At 46.2% G+C, this 20278-nt stretch overlaps 1 protein-coding gene across 2 annotated transcripts; it reads left to right on the top strand.

The window, feature by feature from the left end:
* Window positions 1-5753: 5753 nt before the first annotated feature.
* Window positions 5754-20038, top strand: LOC135391695 (uncharacterized). 2 transcript variants are annotated; one of them, XM_064622049.1, is made up of 6 exons: window positions 5754-5942; window positions 8315-8461; window positions 8524-8659; window positions 14563-14674; window positions 16603-16951; window positions 18227-20038. In XM_064622049.1, the coding sequence occupies exons 1-6, from the start codon at window positions 5759-5761 to the stop codon at window positions 18556-18558; spliced, it is 1260 nt and encodes a 419-aa protein (XP_064478119.1). In that variant the 5' UTR covers window positions 5754-5758; the 3' UTR covers window positions 18559-20038. The 2 variants fall into 2 exon arrangements, with proteins under 2 accessions (XP_064478119.1, XP_064478118.1); XM_064622048.1 differs by having other exon boundaries at window positions 8243-8461.
* The last annotated feature ends 240 nt before the right edge of the window (window positions 20039-20278 follow it).

Here is a 20278-nt window from a genome sequence, read left to right as displayed (position 1 = left end):
GATTCAGTGCAATCAAAATAATGGTTCGAACCGATATTAATCGGTTCTAACCGGTTTACGTGTGCTGTGCTAATGCATATACCACATGTGAGAGGTAATATCAGGTTCCGACGATGACTTGCTCCTCCTTCCTTCCTCTTACTCCCTCGCCTCTAGACTTCATAGGTACAAAGAACCATGCAGTTCACAGAAGATCATCCTTTACTGTACCGAAAAGTGCTGGTAAATGGCGTACGGCATATCATTGGACTCCATTGCAAAAGGCTTATCACCAATTTCTAAAGAAAAAAGGAGAAGAAAGCGGTCAAGTGGTAGATTGTGCGCGGCCATTGCCCTGAGGTAGAAGAAGAAGAAGATCGTGCGCAGGCCGGCACGCCGCTATGGTGAGCTCATTGAAAAGAGGGCGAGAGGCCGCTGATGTGTTTCCTTCCTCCATGCTCTGGACCTCACGCCAATCTCTTTCCCCTGGTCGCTAGAGGTTTACGTTGCTTGTGGATGTCACTGTGAACTATTAAATTAACGTTGTCTTCACACTGCGACGCTGAATGAAAGGAAGCAGCCGAGGCAACAATGCAAAGTGTAGCTGTCGTGTAGCACATCTTTATTTTTTTTTACACCTCGAGTCACAAAAATGTACAGGGATGTTGTGAACATTCTGGAGGCGAGCCTGTAGGAGGTGCATGGACTCGCCACTTCTTGTTTTACCAATTTGTCCGTTCTATGAATTTGGCAAGATTCCGAGCGATGCAGGGAGCTGGTGTGCGGCAGTCGAGTAGGAAGGTATAGGCGTTTTTACCGTTTGGCGAACCGGTTACCGCATCATATTTTTTCGGTTCAGTTCCGGTTCGTTCAAGGGGAGAGAAAAAATGCTTAGGGTTGGGTTCGGGTTCGTTGCGGCAAAAATAAGGGTTTTTTACTGTTTTCAGTTACGGTTTAGTTACGGTTTCGGCCCCTGGTTTTAACAGTGTACTAGTGCAGCGCATAATCCTAGAGAGCAAGGGAGCTTTCAATCTCTCGGGTCAGAAAACCTGCTCTCCTCGGCTGCCAGTCTGCAACGTCATGTGCCTCGCCAATACCGAGTCGAGCGCATTCTTTTTTCTTTTTGCCGTCGCATTTCACGCCGCCCGTCCCGCGTCTCGACTTGTGGCTTTCGCTAGCAGGTGATTATCGGTGACCAATGAAAAGTGCTCTACCACCTGACGTCACGAGCCGCTCGGCGAAGTCGCCGCCACCTGCGTGCTCTCTTGCAAAGCAATTTTCTCAGAAAATTCGCACTTCTCAAAGGAAATATTTTTCGTGATGCTTCCTGAAGGTAGCATGCTCATGTGATGCAGTAAAAAATGTACATGCCCCAAGTGCCTTCCATGCTCCTTTAATTACGGGCTTTCGTCAAAAAGTGAGATGGCAGAACGAGAGACCGTCCTCGTGGAGAGCCATCCTATTGCCTAAAAAGCCCAGAAATGTGCACGTACAAGCAGCAACAGTGCAGGGTACTCTATTTAGTGACTCTGGCGCAGGGAGGACAGCGTTAATTCCACGTCACAGGGTCACGTGCTTTGGAACGATGTATTTGATTGGAGTAGGTCCGGATCTGCTGGCCAGGTCAATCGCTCCGCGACACACACTCTGAAATCAGGTGGTGGTAGTGGTAATGGAACTCACGACTATCGCAGAGGGGGGGGGGGCATCGTGCGTCCTGGGCCGACTTCACAGGGAACTGTGCCGACATTCGTCTTAAAGCGTCTGAGGAAAATCCAGGGAAAACGCCCAGAAAGCACAGTCGGAGCCCGCATCGCCTAACACGGTGAAGGCGCACCATTGCATGGAACGATATCGTTACCACTCCTGACTTGCGGGAAGCACGGGAGCGTGCGCCTTTTTGTGACACTTATGTACACTCTTAGAAATGAACTTCACCACATAGCACGCTCCTAGCCAACCATCATCCCGAATGACAACGTTCTCGCCCCTGATTTGTTGAAAACGGGAGGAGGAGCCTATTTTGTGCTCATTATGCACGGCACAAAATAGGCTCCTCCTCCCGTTTTCAACAAATCTAGAGCGAGAACGTTGTCATTCGGGGTGATGGTTGGGTAGGAGCGTGCTGTGTGGTGAAGTTCATTTTTAAGAGTGTACTTACGATAATAGTCAGAAAAGGGCGTACGCCCCTCGTTTTCAACAAATCAGGGACGAGAACTATGTCATTCGTGACGACGGTTGGCCAGGATCGTGCAATGCGGTGAAGTTCTCGTTTTAAGTCGGCGAGCCCTTTCACCACTATACCACCACCATCTTGTTTTAAGAGTGTGTGGTAAAACGTATCTTTCCAGCCCTCTCTATACCTGGATTAATCAACCCAGTGAAAGAAAGTGGTAGTCCATTCATTCATTAAAGGGACACTAAAATGCAAAAAAAAAAAAAAAACTTGCTCTCAAATCAAAATTCGTGTTTCAATTAGTACAGTTCAAACAAAATTGTCCGCACAGCGCTACCGTTTAGAACAAAAATGAGATGAAAACAGAGCAGGCAACGAATGGGATCCCCAAGAGGCAAAAATTGGCGGCATCCAATGAGACAACAGGAGAAGCGAGCACATGCCTATCGTGAATGTGTGGATTGGAACGAGTCCGATCGTTGTGTTCCGTATATGCGCGGCATGATGCGCACTGCTGCATTTTTCAATCGCGATTCACTGAATTGTAGCCCACAACAATCCTTGCGAACGTTCCACTGACAACATTTATCTTCACGTCCTTGGGAAAGCGGCGCCAGTCCGATTCGCAACGCGCACTATATTTTTCATCGGCGCTGCTCCATGGCGTGGCACGCGCGTCGGTGTACGAGCTGAAGCGTCGTTCACTGCTTAACGCCGAAGCACAAAAGAGTCCGGTACAGTTTTGCTTGTAGCATCGTAACGGAATCAAAGCTTTGGATTATATGATAATAACTACGAAAGTAACGTAGCGTGTAACGTAATTTGAAGTGAACTCGTTTTTGTATTTAAAGTGCCCCTTTAATACCAAACTCATAGTTATGGGTCGATATGTGCCAGATGGTGCGATGAAGGGCAGCGTAGTCCTCAGCCCGTTCCGCTAATGGAAGCTGACAAAAATCGTGGGCCACATATCGAAAGCAGATATACATACAGCTTGATGTGATTTCATTTGACTTTAAGGAAAAATAAAACGGTACCAAGTAACCACTGGCTATTCTTTTGGACCTCGGTATTGAGGGTTGTTATGCCGTTTATTTTCGGCGACAGAGTTATGTTTCTGACTGTGTGTAGTCGACTCTGATATCCGTATCCGGTGGTGATCCGCCCTGTTGTCCACTTCGGCGAATTCCCATTTCTGTATTTCTATTTTGTTTCAGTTGTAAGTGCACATAACAGCATAAGCGCCTTAGGAGGTTACATTTATTTAAACATCGAACAAGTCATTTTTAAGAATAAGGCGAAGAGGCATGTCTTAAACTCGCTCAGAACAACAACCCAGTAGTTGGGGGGGGGGGGAGATCAAACATCCTGAACTAGTGGGGACGCTTGTCACAAAGGGGGACCAGAAAGTGTCACAAAGTGTCAACCAGGTGCGTCTCTTCAAGGAAACGTAGTAGCGCTTTCAGTGCAGTTGCTTGATGATTGAATGGCTGTGGACGCAGGAGCTTTACAAGGTCAAATGGCTGAACGTCCAAGCGAGACAGACTTACTTCTAGGGTCATGCGACTGTCGGCATTACTTGGAGCACCTGAGGAGGATGTGCTCTGTGTCCTCGACAGCATCGCACCCACTGCAGTTTGTAGACGGTGACTTGGCCAGTTTGTAGAGCAACCAATCGCTGTACGGGACATTCAGCCGGAGCCTGTGCAGGAGACATGCTGCTTGTCGAGGAAACGGCGGAGACGCCTAGACGCGTAGCTCGGGGTCGACCCTGTACAACAGCGAAGATCGAGCGGATCCTGTCAGCCAAGAAGTGTTGCACATTTGTTGTCTCAGTTCACAGTTCTTCTTTGCGTCCCCTATTGTGAAATAAATGGCCTTTGTTTGTACGTGACTGTATGGAAGTGCACGGCGCGCAGCAGCATCCACACTCCCGTTAGCGGCTATGCCGCGGTGACCAGGAATCCACTGTAACCTTGACGATGGTGAGTATGTCAATTGATTTGCTGGATAAAGGAGCGAAACACCTCTGTTACCCATGAGAGGCACATAAAAAGATAAAGGAACGAGAAATTCCTGACAGACACTCTAAAGTGCCATGTACAACTTGGCACAAAAACAGAGCACCTCGCATGCACCTGCGTCGGTAGAGCGTACTCGAATCAAGCTGTGATAAGATATGTGCATAATTGTAGTAATATCTACGCTCAAAGTACCTCTCATAAACAATGCGAACAAGACGCTTTTGTATGTTGTCGACCTCAGCCTCGTATGGCACCTATAGGTAAACAGTTCCACACAGCAGAGGAGAACTGGAGTCTTAACCGTGCAATGGTAGGTGAACAAGACAATGGAAACCTTTGAAACGCCGCGTCAGTGCCGTGAGTCGACTATGAAGAAATGGTACCACGCTTACAGCTGGTCGAGTACATTTCGGGTGGGGGTGGGAGGGGAGAAGCACCCCCTTCGCGATTACCCTGCCTAATACAACGTAACTTCACCGCGTAGCACGCTCCTAGCCAACCATCATCCCGAATGACAACGTTCTCTGCCTTGATTTCATCAAAACAGGGCGCGTACGCCATTTTTGTGGCAATTATGAACTGCATAATGCCGCAAAAATGGCGTACGCCCCCCCCCCCCCCGTTTTCAGCAAATCAGGAGAAATAACGATGTCACTTGGGATGATGATTGGCTAGGAGCGTGCTATGTGGTTAAGTTCACTTTCATCAAAGACTTTCAACCATAGGTCGGCACAGTTTCCTTAGAAGTCGGCCCAGTACGCACATTCCCCAGAGCCTTAGTCGTGACGTTGCCCACCTCTGTGAGATCGACACTTTCAGAAGCACCGTCACCATCATTTTGAAGAGTGGGCTCCTTGTGCATGCTAGCTTTGAGGCTGAATTTTCTACTGAAAATTCTAAAATTTCCAAGAAGCCGTTTTCAAGCACGGCTTCAACCTAGGTCCCCCCTCCCCCCAAACGGGCTCAGTATGATCCAACAGCTCTTTGACTCAAAAACGCTCCTGATTGTTCGGCCTTTCGGTAGTTATATAGGTCTTCTGGATTTTCAGGAGGTACCCGGGTTCGAATCCCGGTGCCGGCTGTGTTGTCTTGGGTTTTTCCTGGGTATTCCCTAGACACTTTCAGACATATGTCGGCACAGTTCCCTTAGAAGTTGGCCCAGGACGCACACTCCCAAATTTCCGATCGTTCGGTGTTTTGTGTTTTCGGTCTTTTAGTTTTCGGCCTTTTGGTTGTTCGGTGCTTTGCTTTTGCGGCCCTTTCAGTCTTGGCCTTGTGATAGTTCGCCTTTACGAATTTGTGCCTTTTGATAGGGTTCCGTTCACTCAAGAAAGTCCAATATTTCGAGCAGGTATATCGGTGTGGCTCTTCGACATTTTCTGGTTCACACACACCTAATAGGATTTCCCCTCAGTTTATCACGACAGCACTTTCTCCTCTCTCCAGAAATCTCTGCTATATGAGAAGCGAAAGAGAGATAGAGGAGAAAGAAGTTTGTCACACATATTCATCTCGACAGCTCCTTATCGCTATTCGGACCGCCCCATGCATGTTTACCACTGGGAAGGCACGGGGAAATATGAAGACTGAAGCAGACGACATATCAGTGACCCGTCTATCTTCCTTTTGCTATCTGCGGAACTCTGACAATTGTATGCTCATCGCTGGACGAAATGATAAGCTGCTACTCGGTAGTGTCGCATCTGCTTTGGGGGGACTGTGGTCGACGTCGAAGCAACTTCTACAACACCGCAAAAAAAGAGGTAAGTGCTTCCACGTTACTTGCCGTCACGTGACATGAGTTGCTTTCGGAAAGAAGGTAAATTAGAGTGCCAGTAGCTTGCGCCATCGCTGGCAGTGTGTGATGTTTGTAACGAAACATTGACATGTAGCCTCTTCGTAGCGTGGCAGTCACGACTCGTGCAGTGTCTACCTTGACTGGATTAGCATTGGAAAGCTCTTACACGACTGGAATATCATTTTATTTTTACCAAATTGCCACAAGGAATGACGCTGAGCGTCGCCTGTGGCGAACGAGACACCCAGACATCATCATCATCATCAAAACAAAGTAGTACAGTTGTTGTGCTGTTATGTGAGAGAGAGACATGTGGACTTGATACGAAGATGAACGCAGACTGATAAGACTATATACATGCGATCGTGGATTGTTCTCTTCTTTTCTTATGCTTATAGGCCATTCGACAATTTAGACGCGGCACTTTAGGTCTTCAAAATCATATAGCCTATTTTCCATTCGCGATGAGTATGTGTGCACAAATTACAATCCTCCTCCGTCTACTATTTGCGCGTGCGCATTTCTCTTGTGTATACGCTGGCTGCTCAGAGTGTTCGCTCTCTCTGGGGGACGACTGCATAAACATTTAATCTACTCACTGATGCTTTCAAACAATTCAGGGAAAAGAGGTTCGCTCGGAGAAATTCGTAAATTTCTGGGAGTTTGAGGCTTGCCTTTCTGTGTCGACCCCAATTGTGGGCTGCCTCGGCCAGTTCTCATTCATGACGAAAACCCGAGACTGGGAAAAAGACGAAAAACAGACGACACAACACAAAGTCTCATACAGTGCATTGAGACTTTGTGTTGTGTCGTCTGTTTTTCGTCTTTTCACCAGTCTCGGGTTTTTGTCATGGATCTTAGCCACCAGCTCGCTTGCTTTTTAACCATTTCATCTGTATCAGTTCTGATTGCTTACACTCATGCTTTCCCGAAAACTGTCCTGCTCACCGATCCATCAGAATGGCACGCCACACCGAACTTTTCTAGATCGACGCCGTAAAGGCTTCTTCTTCTTCTTTTTTTTTCTCTACTCGTTGAGTGTCTGCCACATGCTATAAGACTCGTGGAGCAGCTCAAGGTCTGAAGGGTGTGTCCAGGGATGCATTTGAATGCAGTTCGGTAGCAATGAACTGAATACTGAGTCCAGGTGTAAGACACCAGCATTAATGTAAAACTGTCCAGAACGCATGTTCTGTGCAATTTTCCCGCTGCAATTCGTCATTGACCGGGTCTTCTCCAATCGGTTCCTACCCGTGTTGTCTGCTCATGAGGTTCTTAACCAGTCTCCAGCACAGATCCCCAGCAATCCTGAGCGACAACATCGGAACTTGCCGGTGGACAGCGTACGGGAACTTCGCGAACACACTGGAACTCTTCACGAGTTCCGCTACCTGGTTCCTCTAAAACGCTCTGCAGGACCAGGCGACTTCATTTGAAACCCTTCACAATCCAGCAGCGCGTCATCTCGTTCTTGACAAGTAGAACAGTTCGGTTACCGGAACAGAACGGTTCGTCGTGTAAAATCGCTCGTCCAAGGGAGTCATTCGGACCATACCTGGATAAATTACTTCAGCTAGAATTTAATTAAATTACATTACTCATTACTGCAATTGAAATGTAATGAAATTACATTACAATTACTACGAAAAAGGAATGACATTACGAAGTCATTACTGCGAGCTTAATTGTAACGATGCTGAGGATGTGGAAATTCATTGTGGGCGTTGGAATTCTTTTAACTCGCCAGTTGCCAGCTCTCTTTCTGTCAAGTGCTAACACAGAACACCGACTCAATTCTTTCGTAAAAAGTAATGAGTAATGTCATTAAAATTACTGCCCAAATGTAGTTAAATTACACTACAAATTACATAATGTCAAAAATAATTCATTACATTACAAATTACCAGAAAAAGTAATTCATTACTGTCATTTCAAGGCATTACTTTTGGCTTACCTTACCGTACCTTACCTCTGAATCACACCTGATGGGTAGTCATGTCGTTACTGTAATTTCATTACAGTAATGACATGACTACCCAGGTATGATTCAGACGTACACGGTCGAGCCCTCCACTGTTCAGAAGAAACTCTACTTATGAAGTACATCCTGTGGAGCAGTGGTGCTTGTGGCCATACTTTTTTTCGGGCTTCTAGAGCTAAGGTGTGGCTTCGTATTACCCATAAAGGTTGCACCATGTCAAGCACATCCGAGTATATAGGATTCACATCGTCTCCTTGTAATTCAGTGTTCTCGTTTCCACATAGGCATGGAGGAAGTCGCGTCGTTCTCTATGTGGAGTCTGTTTCCTATCGTGATCCTCTGGATCCCCGCTGCAGGAGGAAAATGCACGAGCGGTGACAACGACCCCGTGTGGCTGTGGACGGTGGACGAATATCCGCATCCGATTCATCATCCGCGTTACTGCAACCGATACGGCCCTTCTTTCGTGTGCGATCCTGATAGGATACTGTGCACGCACGAAGGTTAGTGTAACTATATGACGACTCGTCTAAGATACATTGAAGTCATACGAATACGAATGTAGCGGATGCCCTGGATCGGCTCATCGAACGTATCCGCAACGAGACCGTCTGCATCTGTCCCAGCTGTGAGACGACGCGGAGACCACATGGGATCACTCTGGGTGTCGCCCTCATGGCGAATCTCTACAAATCTAACAAGTAAGTAGAACCCTGTGAGAAGCGTCAAAGACGTAATCGATGGCTTGCTTGTTAAGAGTTCAGAGAGGTCAGTCAACGCATGACTGGCGTCGACGTGTAAATACCAGTACTACGTATATTTTCTATACCCGTGTTCAGCCCAAGAACGGTACGAAATGTAGTGCAGTATTCTAAGAGTTACTCCGCCGGAGAAAGGAGCGAGTATACATCTTAAAATTGAACTTCACCGCATAGCACGCTCCTAGCCAACCATCGTCTCAAATGGCATCGTTATCTGCCCTGATTTGTTGAAAACGGGTGGCGTAAGCCTTTTTTCTGACACTTATGCTGTGCATAATTGTCACAAAAAAGGCGTAGGCAGTTACGGGTTTATTGTTCAATTCTTCTCCTTCATAACTCGTGCAGCGTTAATACAAAAACGCACCCGCTTTCGTATTCGGGCGCAAAATTTCGGTGGAATAAACCTACGGTCGAAGCTGGAGGTGAACAGGTCGCGTGTGAACATTTTTGCGCAACGCGCAAAAATTTGGTGGAATAAAACTACGCTCGAAGCTAGAGGTGAACAGGTCGCGCCCGAAAGCCACAGGCTTGAGGGGATTACGACATGGCCCCTTCAAGGGACGCGACCCTCGGTCCTACTTCTCTTCTAATGGGAGACAGCGAACAAGTGCCCGTTCGTGGAACCCAGCGCTCCTTCCGATTTGTTTCGGTTTCAGTCTGTCTGTACCACTGTCATGATGACGTTTCTCTGGTAGAGGTCTACTCGAACGCTTCGCATCTTAAAGGAGGTAAGAACTCCTATCTGCATGTACTTAGTTACGGGTTTAATAGATGTAATATTCTTCTTCTACGCTTCGTAATTCTATTTACAATTTATTGTTCAATTCTTCTCCTTCATAACTCGTGCAGCGTTAATACAAAAACGCACTCGCTTTCGTATTCGGGCGAGTAGACGCACCGCCGTCCAGATACGTCATCTCTCCACCGTTACGTCATCTGAAGAGCACCCAATCAGACGCCAACGCGGAGGTACACATAACGTTCTGCTTTACCCTCTTCAAGTTGAGGAAGGTAATGGCAGGGTAGGCTCGCCGTTGTTTTCCACACAGAAGTGGGCGTAGTCACCACTATAGCAAAAAAAAAAAAGAGAAAGAACACAAAACACAAAGAAAGGGCGGACGGATGAACTTCACTACATGGCACGCTCCTAGCCAACCATAATCCGGAATGACAACGTTCTCGTCTCTGATTTGTTGAAAACGGGAGGCGTAGTCCATTTTATAGCCGCGCATAATAGATACATAATAGGCTCCGCCTCTCGTTATCGACAAATCATGGGCGAGAACGTTGTCATTCGGGTAGATGGTTGGCTAGGAGCGTGCTATGTGCTGAAGATACGTAACCTATCAAATTCGTCAAACCTATCAAAAGGTGCACGTACACGTTGCAATCGCCGTTTGGAGCCGACACAGTCGGCGAGCCCGCTTGGTACACACTCTAAAAACAGAACTTCACCGCATAGCACGCTGTGAGCCAACCATTGCCACGAATGATAGGGTTCTTGCTTCTGATTCGAAGAGGGAGCTGGGCGTACGCCTTTTTTGGCAATTTGGATATATGAAAATTGACAAAAAAAGGCGTACGCCCTCGTCTCTCTTCGAATCAGAAGCGATAACCCTATCATTCTTGGCAATGGTTGGCGCACAGCGTGCTATGCGGTGAAGTTCTGTTTTTAGAGTGCAGTTCATAGCTCCTTCTAGCCATATTGGAAGTGTCTAGAGGTCCGTCGGACGGACACGATTGTTTATACATCGGGGTTTGTCGGCTCAACATTAAGTCGTGTTAGATTAAGCTAGTTTAGGTTAGGTTAGTTTAGGGAACAGTCGAGTTCCTCATATCACAGACGATCCGACGGACCCCGCTGCGTAAAGAATGGGGTCCGTCGGTCCGACGGACCCGATTGTTTATACATCGGAGTCCGTCGGGACACTCCGCTTTCAACATTATGTCGTGTTAGATCAAGTTAGTTTACGTTAGGTTAGCTTATTCTAGTCAGGTTAGTGCAAATTAGCTTCGTGCAGCTCTAGGTTAGGCTGGTTAGGTTAGGAAACAGAGTCTAGTTCCTCATACCACAGACCATCCGACGGACCCCGCTGCATAGAGAATCGGGTCCGGCCGACGGACCTCTAGACACAGCCTTAAATATTACGATAACGATCGCTATCTCAAAGTTCCAAGATCATAGCCCTGTGGCTATGTGACAAGGAAGGGTATGCAGACTTGTACGCATCTTGAGTACGCACTCAAAATACAGTATTTTAAATACTTTTTTCCGGTATTTTGGTACTCTATACTCAATACTTTTTGAGACGAGTGTTTTTAAAGTATTTAAGATACATTTTTCAGTATTTGCTACTCAGTACTCAAAATGCTTTCCTTCCTCGTGAAGCCGTATCCAGCGCACTTCCCTGCCGTGTCCAGATTTTCAGCTTACTGGTACTTAACCTCCTTTCCCCCCTTCTTTTATATGTTTGGGGGGGGGGGTGATTCGCGCGTCTCTCATATATGCTGCTGTACAATTGGCTGGTCCCACACTTGTCCTTGCTTGTCAATAGCCCGACCCCTTCGTCAGAAAACGGTTCCTATTCATATTGCCAGGTGAATCCCCAGGGGATTACACTCTTAAAAATGAACTTCACCGCATAGCACGCTCCTAGCCAACCATAATCTCGAATTATATCGTTATGTACCCTGATTTGTTGAAAACGGGAGGCGTACGCCTTTTCTGTGACAATTATGAACAGCATAAGTGTCACAGAAAAGGCGTACGCCTCCCGTTTTCAACAAACCAGGGCAGATAACGATATCATTCGAGATTATGGTTGGCTAAGAGCGTGCTATGCGGTGAAGTTCATTTTTAAGAGTGTAGGTTCGAGAGAATACCGGCATTTATTTCCTTGGTCAGCAAAGCAATAAACACGCACCAGCGGTTGAGAAACCCAAGCTGACGTGCAGGAGGGATTGCGAAGTTTCGGGTCAGAACATTTCAACAAAGTGTACTCGAGTTCACCAAGGTTCACGAAATATTACTTGACGCCAAGACCTTACAAAAAAAAAAAAAAAAAAAGAGAGAAGAAGAAGAAACGCTTGAAGTTTATTCCTTTCATTTTTACGGCGACGTGCAGAATACGCGTTTCACTTACACCTAATACTAAAGTACTTTAAGGAGTATCTTAAATACTTCTTAGATTATTTAGTACTCTACTCAGATTACTTTTCATTATTTTGTATTTTATTTTAAATGCTTTTTCACGCGGAGTATTTAGTGTCTTATTTTAAATACTTTTCCGCAGTAGTTTGTACATGTCTGCCCCTGAGCAGAAGACCACCACTTCTTTTCCTAACAAACAACCTCCAACACCACAACTATCCCGTATGGCCACGTTCTCTCCGTTGATTCGATGAAAACGGACGGCGTACGCTATTTTTGCGGCAATTATGAACTGCATAATGCAACAAAAATGGCGCATTTTCATCAAGTACGAAAAAAAAAAAAGAAAAAAGAAAGAGGCGTACGCCCCCGCTTTCAGCAAATCAGGGGAAAGAACGATGTTGCTGGGGACGACGGTTGGCTACACTCTTAGAAATGAACTTCACCACATAGCACGCTCCTAGCCAACCATCATCCCGAATGACAACGTTTTCGCCCCTGATTTGTTGAAAACGGGAGGAGGAGCCTATTTTGTGCTGTGCATAATGGCACAAAATAGGCTCCTCCTCTCGTTTTCAACAAATCTAGAGCGAGAACGTTGTCATTCGGGGTGATGGTTGGCTAGGAGCGTGCTATGTGGTGAAGTTCATTTTTAACAGTGTAGGTGCGTGCTGGTCAGAATAGGCATGTTACATTTCCAAGGGAGGGAAGTATGGGAGGAAGAAAATAAGCGAAATGGTTAAGAAAGGAAAGAGGAATGAGAGGCGAGGGGCGGGAGAGACGAACGCTTTTATTGTTAAAGGAGCTATGAACTGTACGAAGCGAGCCCGCAGACTGTGTCGGCTCCAAACGGTGATTTCAACGTGTTGTCTGTGATACCTTTTGTATTGGTGAATTTGATAGGTGCGTATCTTCCGCACATAGCACGCTCTTAGCCAACCATCTTCCCGAATGACAAAGTTCTCGCCCATGATTTGTTGATAACGAGAGGCGGAGCCTATTATGTATCTATTATGCGCGGCTACAAAATGAGCTACGCCTCCCGTTTTCAACAAATCAGAGACGAGAACGTTGCTATTCGGGATGATGGTTGGCTAGGAGCGTGCCATGTAGTGAAGTTCATCTTGAGGAGGGTAAAGCAGAACGTTATGTGTACTTCCGTGTTGGCGTGGGTGCTACAATTCTTCAGATGACGTAACGATGAATAGAGGTGTCTGGACGGCGGCGCGTCTACTTGCCCGAATACGAAAGAGAGTGCGTTTTTGTATTAACGCTGCACAAGTTATGACGGTGAAGAATTGAACAATTAATTGTAAATAGAGTTACGAAGCGTGGAAGAACAATATTACAACTATTAAACCCGTAACAACATACATGCAGATAGGATTTCTTACCTCCTTTAAGCTTCTGCCACACCGGTAAAGTTGGATAACTAGCACTGATGGTATGTAGCAGTGGGCAAACTGGAACTATACCGCTTGCGGCAGTCGTCGCACTAACAATACCCGTCTGTCACGGACGATGTTCGCCTAAGTCCCATCCTACAGTTGGCGATACAAGTCCCATCCCATAGTTGGCAATACAAGTAATGACTGCAAATAAAACATTTTCGAAAAAAAAAAAGGCACTCCTGATGCATGATGCCAATACATATATAGGCAGCACTCCTGCTTCATAAATAAATAAAGCGAATCAGTAAATTAAGGATATAGGGAGTGGTATAGGCTAAAACGATCGCTTACTGCTAACACTAGAGTACTTTAAAGAGTATCTTAAATACTTCTTCGAGTATACAGTACTCTACTCAAATTACTTTCAGTTTTCAGGATTTTGTACTCGATTTTAAATTCTTTTTACGCGGAGTATTTAGTATCTTATTTGAAATACTTTCCCGAAGTATTTTGTACATGTCTGGGGTACAGTAGCGTGATAGTGTTCACGTTCAATAAATGACCTAAAACATCAGGAAGAGTGACCCTTTACACGATGCAACAGTCTCTCATTTGACAATACGCGCCGCCTCCATATGATATACGGGGGGGGGGGGGGTATATATATATATATATATATATATATATATATATATATATATATACGAGGTAGCTTGCCGTTGTTGGCCGCACTCAAGTGGGCATCGTCACGACTATAGCCAAAAAAAAAAAAAAGGAAAAGAAAGTGGGAGAAAGATACGAGTAACACTCCATCCTTGTCTCTAGCCATTGGGGTCACTTAATAGGGTATCCTGTTTAGTGAGAGACACGAGGACATCTTGAGGTCACTTCGAACATTTCCCAAGTCTATTGGGGAAAAAAGTCCAGAGCGCGGCGTGCCTAGGGATTTCCTTTTCCTGTGAATCATACTTTCCCCTCTTCTCAATGTGGACTGGGGAACACAAATGACGCAAGAACTGTCTTCCTGAAAGGGTATAGGTAGTCGTTGGAATGCAGACAGTAACATGGGACGTCATTGTCTATAAGTTCGTTTTGCAATGTAGTCTCTCATTCTTTCTGTGAGTATCTGTCGCTTTACAGCCGCAACATCTTCTATATGGATTTTAGACATTAACTGAGTGGTAAAGAAATAGATGACGAAGAACTCGGAATCCTCAGAATATAACAAACACCGAAATACACACTTCGAATATGCTAAGAAATAAATCCCGAAACCCTAAACTTAGGTGTTCATTTTACAGCGAGCCCATATCGGAGGCGGTGCGCCGGTTTGCCGAGACTCTTCGCAACAAATGGAGCTTGGGCCACTGCAACGATGATATCATCTTACTTATCTCAACAGGAGATAGCGAAGTAAGTGTGGGACATTGAACTCTCGTTGAGACCATGTACTTTATCGTAAAGTCCTTTCCACAGCAACACGTGTCACCATTCGTGCAGAGATGACAATAATCACTCGTACACGTGCCGACGGCTGATTGCGAGATGGGAGCCCTCTTATAGGAGCAGTGAAGTGACATTTACCGCGTATTCACCGGATCGTCATGCCAACGGAAAATATCCGAATTTTCCCCGCCGAGTCTCGCGTCGATTGTCCAGAGAGGGACGTACTGCCGACGCCGCCTAGATCTACTACCTCCTCTTTCTCCCGAGCTATGTTGACATATACAGAGGCGAAATTCAAGCAACCATCGCGCCCGATTATAAACACACACATTTTCTGTGCTTACAAGAACAGTCATGATTGATGGGCTCTTATTTATTAGGGGAATGTATTTATGTATGTATGTGTGGATGGGTTTGTGAAGAAAAATATAGAGATAGTGATACGTCACGTCACTTAAAGCGATGAGACTTTGCTTCTAGGCGTTGTACTGCGCACAGAGCAGACGACACCACCTGCCCTGTCGTCTGCTGCGGAATATATCGCGGCTGAGCTACACTAGAGTACACTACGTGGACACATAACGTCAGAATTCGTCTGCTACCGCGATTTGCAGTTCTGCGAGTTCAATAACTCGCAAATGATTGCAGCCAACTTTGCAAACTTGAACCTGTAGACTAAAAGTGCAACACGCTCCAGAAAATTGGACTTGAGAAAAATATGGGATCATTTGGCGCTTTATTTTGTTTTCTTATTTAGTACGCGGGGACGTTCATTACACGCAGACGACAGTGACTGCCCATGCGGCTGGCGGTGGCTCGTCTCCCGGCAACGACCGCTGAAAACAGGATCTGATTGACTGACTCTTAGCTGTATACGTCGCGTCGTTGCAACGTCCTTTGAAGGAACAGAGAATTCAGCTCAGTTGCTTTTTTTTTCTTTTTACGTACCTGCCTAGTAAAACTAGCCCCGTTGAAGTAATTCATTCCGCAGATTTATAATCATTGCGGTGTTTTGCACACATGACACAAAGGGCCGCCGTACACATCAGTGGCGCGGTACGGAACCAGCCGTACCAGTTGCACTGACGTCATTGTCGTACCCTTCGCTGATTTGTTAAGAAAAACGCCGTCTGCTACACAGCTATTTCCTAGTTACTGATGACAGCTAAAAATTAAGTGCCGCCAATGCGGAAACATGGCCATCACAACAACAGGAGATGCGCTGGCCCTGATCGGGGTGCCACTATATGGTGAATTAGGATTTCTAGCTCACCGGTGACGTTTTCCCTCCACCTCCTCGTTTCACCCAGCAAGGCCAAAGGGTGAATGCACGCGTCTTTTTTTTTGGGGGGGGGGGATATTGCGTACAGAGAAATATTTGATCTTAATCGGTAGGCAGTAGCCCCAACAACACCGAATATCCTCTTGATGTGCGAATAATGTCCTAAGGGATTCGTATGTCCTACGGATATACTGAGGACATCCATCGGACGTACGAATGCGTTACACTCTTAAAAATGAACTTCACCGCATAACACGCTCCTAGCCAACTATCATCTCGAATGATATCGTTATCTGCACTGATTTGTTGAAAATGGGGGCGTACGCCTTTTTTGTGACACTTATGCTGTTCATAATTGTCACAAAAAATGCGTACGCCTCCCGTTTTCAACAAATCAGAGCCGATAACGATATCATTCGAGGTAACGGCTATAGGAGCGTGCTATGCGGTGAAGCTCATTTTTAAGAGTGTAGGACATACTTACTTAGCACGTACTTCCAGAGGATATTTGGTGTGGTTGGGGAGGGGATCGTCTGTCACGATGCGCCCAAAGCGAAGAATATTTGTGACGGGTTTCTGTTTTTTTTTGTTTTTTTTTTCACGATTTTTGCAGTCGTACACGCTGGTTGGGTCGGCCGTATCCGGCGTGTTTCCTCAGGAAGTGGCCGACCAAATCTACCTCGAGAGCCGTGGTCACTTTATCAACGGGTTCTACTACCAAGGGCTGGAATCCATGATTCAGGCCTACTTCGAAATGCTGAGGCGTCTTCAGGACCAGGTGATCCTTATACGGCAAACGGAAGGCAACGGAAGTCAAGTGGGCCTCATACTGGGAGCGGTGTTCGGAACTCTGGCCCTGCTGACGGCAGTCGGGGGTGGAGTGTTCTGGTACGGCTCGCGCCACTGCGACTACAACTACCTGGTGGCATCGTTGGCTGAATCAACGCGGAAAGGACGTCGGAGTAAGTTAGGAGGGTATAGAGAACAACAGGATGGTGGTTGTACTACCATTCATACTCTTCGACTATAGACTATAGCCTTCAGCAGCGCAGGGACTCCCCGAAGTTTTACGCCGTTGAGTTACTCAACCCAAAAGGGGTTGACTTCAGTTTTTCTGTAACATGTGTGACCTTATCAAACGGCACGCACTCTTAAAACAGGAGCACACCACATAACGCACTGAACACATTGCGCAGAATGATGCAGTTACCCCTTCCTAATTTGTAGAAAGTGCGGGACGTACCCCATTGCGTCAGATCGGGAGGTGGGAGGCATCCGGGTTCGACTCCCGGTGCTGGCTGTTCTACGGGTTTTGATTAGACGCTGTCAGACATATGTCGGCACAGCCGGCCCAGGACGCACATTCCCCCAAGGAGGTAGGTCGTGACGTGAGGTGGACAACTAACGGCGAGCTCTTTCAGTAGCACCACCGTCCTTGTGACATTTAAATTAACATTCATAAGTGCTGAGTAATGTCCCCAGAAATTGGCCTCTGGGGGTACCGAACTTCCAAGGGGGGGGGGGAAAGGGGGTATGTATATGTTTGTCGTTTTTGTGTATGGGTAGCTGAACTGTATTGTGCAATATCAGAAATTTCAGGTGGGGGTGTTGCAAAAAAAAGAAGGGGTTGTAGGGAAATCCCTGTAAGTGCCACAAAAATGTGTACGCCTCCCGTTTTCATCAAATCACGGGGGAGGACGAGGCCATTCGAGATGACGGTTGCCTAACAGCCTGTATAGTTCTGTTTTAACAGCGCGTCACATCATCTGCAAATATTAAGAAGTTCCAGAACTCAACGTCACTCGTTATTGGATAATGAATAAATCGAATAATTAGATTATTCCACTTCTGTGTCTATACTCTTAAAAATGAACTTCACCGCGTAGCACGCTCCTAGACAACCACCATCTCGAACGATATCGTTATCCGCCCTGATTTATTGAAAACGGGAGGCGTACGCCTTTTTTGTGACAATTATGAACAGCATAAGTGTCACAAGAAAGGCGTACGCCTCCCGTTTTCAACAAATCAGGGCAGATAACGATATCATTCGAGATGATGGTTGGCTAGGAGCGTGCTATGCGGTGGTACATTTCTCAGAGTGCACTATCTTTCTGAAGATGACGTGCGTTCGACATGTGAGCGTTACCCATGGTTAGGTCCTGAAGTTATCCTGAAGTTATTCGTAAAGTCCTGAAAAAAAAAAAAGAGAATAAAACTGCTTTATTATTCCGTAGGATTATCAAATTTACGGCGCAGACGGCCACCAACAAGGACACCCGGCAAGCAACCAAATGGCAACAGCGCCGTACAGGAAGTCACGTGTCCGTCCACTTCCGTTGCTCTGCAGCCTCCAGAGCCACCAGGCGACCAACACGAAAGCGACGGCGAATCGGACGGCGAATCAGAAAGCGGATCAGCGTCTCAGGACGAAGAGACAGTTGATGACGAAGAGTACACGTCAGAGGACGGCAGCAGTTCGTCCCCTGCTTCACGAGTGTCACGTGACGCCAACACTGACCTTACCAAGCGAGTGGGAAGTGCACCAGTGCTTACCACGCCAGTATGACGAAAGTGTGATGTCAGGAGGCAATTTTGTGTGACAATTCGGAGTACTAACCAGAAACGGCAGTTGCTTCCCATGTTGTGGAGCATGTGTGAAATTCTGTCACGGACGCCGCCTCGCGGTCGGTCGCGACACTAATCACGTGACTTACATACGACGGAAGCGTTCCTTTTGCCTTTGTCGTTGACAAGTGGTTATACACGAATAGGCAAAAGAGGTTAGAGACAGTTGGTGTTTTCTCAAGCCGGTGTAGACGAACGTTAGTGTAAATATCGGACATTTCGTCGTGAGTGTTGAAGTGCCACAAATCGCAAGCACTACGGAAGTGAGAATGTCTGCGTAATGGCGATTTTCACATTCTCGCTTCGGTACAGTGTGTCCTTATGGATAGGCGATTAGGTGCAGCAGGACAACTCCCCAGCTGGAATGCTGTCCGTGGTATAAAAACTGTGGACATATAAGGTCGTTCTAGATTACCTAATACACCACGACGGAAAATCTACTTTTTTCACGTGTCACCGAAATCTCCCGTTTCCATAAAACTATATCGGCATTTTCCGTGCCTTCATCTTCATGTCTTTATATGCATTCTTAGTTCAAAAAGAACTCAAACAGAAAAATAAGTAGTGACTGTGACGTCATTCTGCGCGATTCTGGAAGTTTGGGTGAGGGGAAACAACTGTGACAAACAATTGTCCTCTCCTTGTTCGCCGCAGCTCGCAGAGAAGCTGAATTGTAGAGACACTGCTACGAAATTTACCGCATCACTGGTCCGTCTCTTGTATCTCGTATCTCCGGGACCGGGTGTCCCAGAAAACGTGTCATTGAATTATAATAGTAATAATAAAAAAAAACTACACCACCTAGAATTATGCTGTCAACGGCAATTGTTCTTACTAGGTTTTTGCCACCTCCTGATGTGAATGTCATGTAACCTAAGTTTAATTATGTAAATGTTTGCGAATTGAACTCGGAAATTTGCCAAGTAAATGTCACTTTTTTACCCCACCAATGTGAAGAGCGTGCCGAACTTACTCGAATTAATCATAATTGACAGGGACCGACATCGGAAAAAATAGCCGAACATCATGCTTCTCGGAGCACCACAAGCATAGCGCGCGACGACTTTTTGAGCGCAATCGCATTTAGGCGGACGAAAGGAGGTTTGAGACCCAGCCAACAGAGTGATAGTAGAAAAAGTGACTAGTGTCAGTTGAAATTGGGAAAGGGAAGGAATGATCCCAGCGGAAGCCAGATGTGATCAGCCATGCCTGTGTTATCTCTTTCTACTATCCCGGTGTGGCACGGGTTTTCAAACTCCTTTCGTCGGACTGACAACGATTGCGCAGAAAAGTTCGTCGCGCGCTATGCTCCGGGTGCTAACTATAAAGCATGCTGTTCGTCTATTTTTTCCGATGGTATAGCTCCTCAATATCCCTGTTGATTATCATGAATTCGAGTAAATTCGGCACGCTCTTCACATTGGTGGGGTAAAAAAGTGACCTTCACTTGGTAACTTTGCGAGTTCAGTTCACAAAAATTTACGTAATTAAACTTACGGTTCATGACATTCACACCAGGAGGTGGCGAAACCTAGTAAGAACAATTGCCGTTGACACCATGATTCTAGGTGGTGTAGTTTTCTGATTATAATCCAATGACACGTTTTCTGGGACACAGATTGGTCGGCTCCGATCACCTGATCTATATGACGTGCGCAATA

The sequence above is a fragment of the Ornithodoros turicata genome, chromosome 4 (genome assembly GCF_037126465.1).
Source record: "Ornithodoros turicata isolate Travis chromosome 4, ASM3712646v1, whole genome shotgun sequence".
NCBI lineage: Eukaryota > Metazoa > Arthropoda > Arachnida > Ixodida > Argasidae > Ornithodoros > Ornithodoros turicata.
Note: the sequence above shows the minus strand (reverse complement) of the source record. Positions and strands in the feature narration are given on the sequence as shown.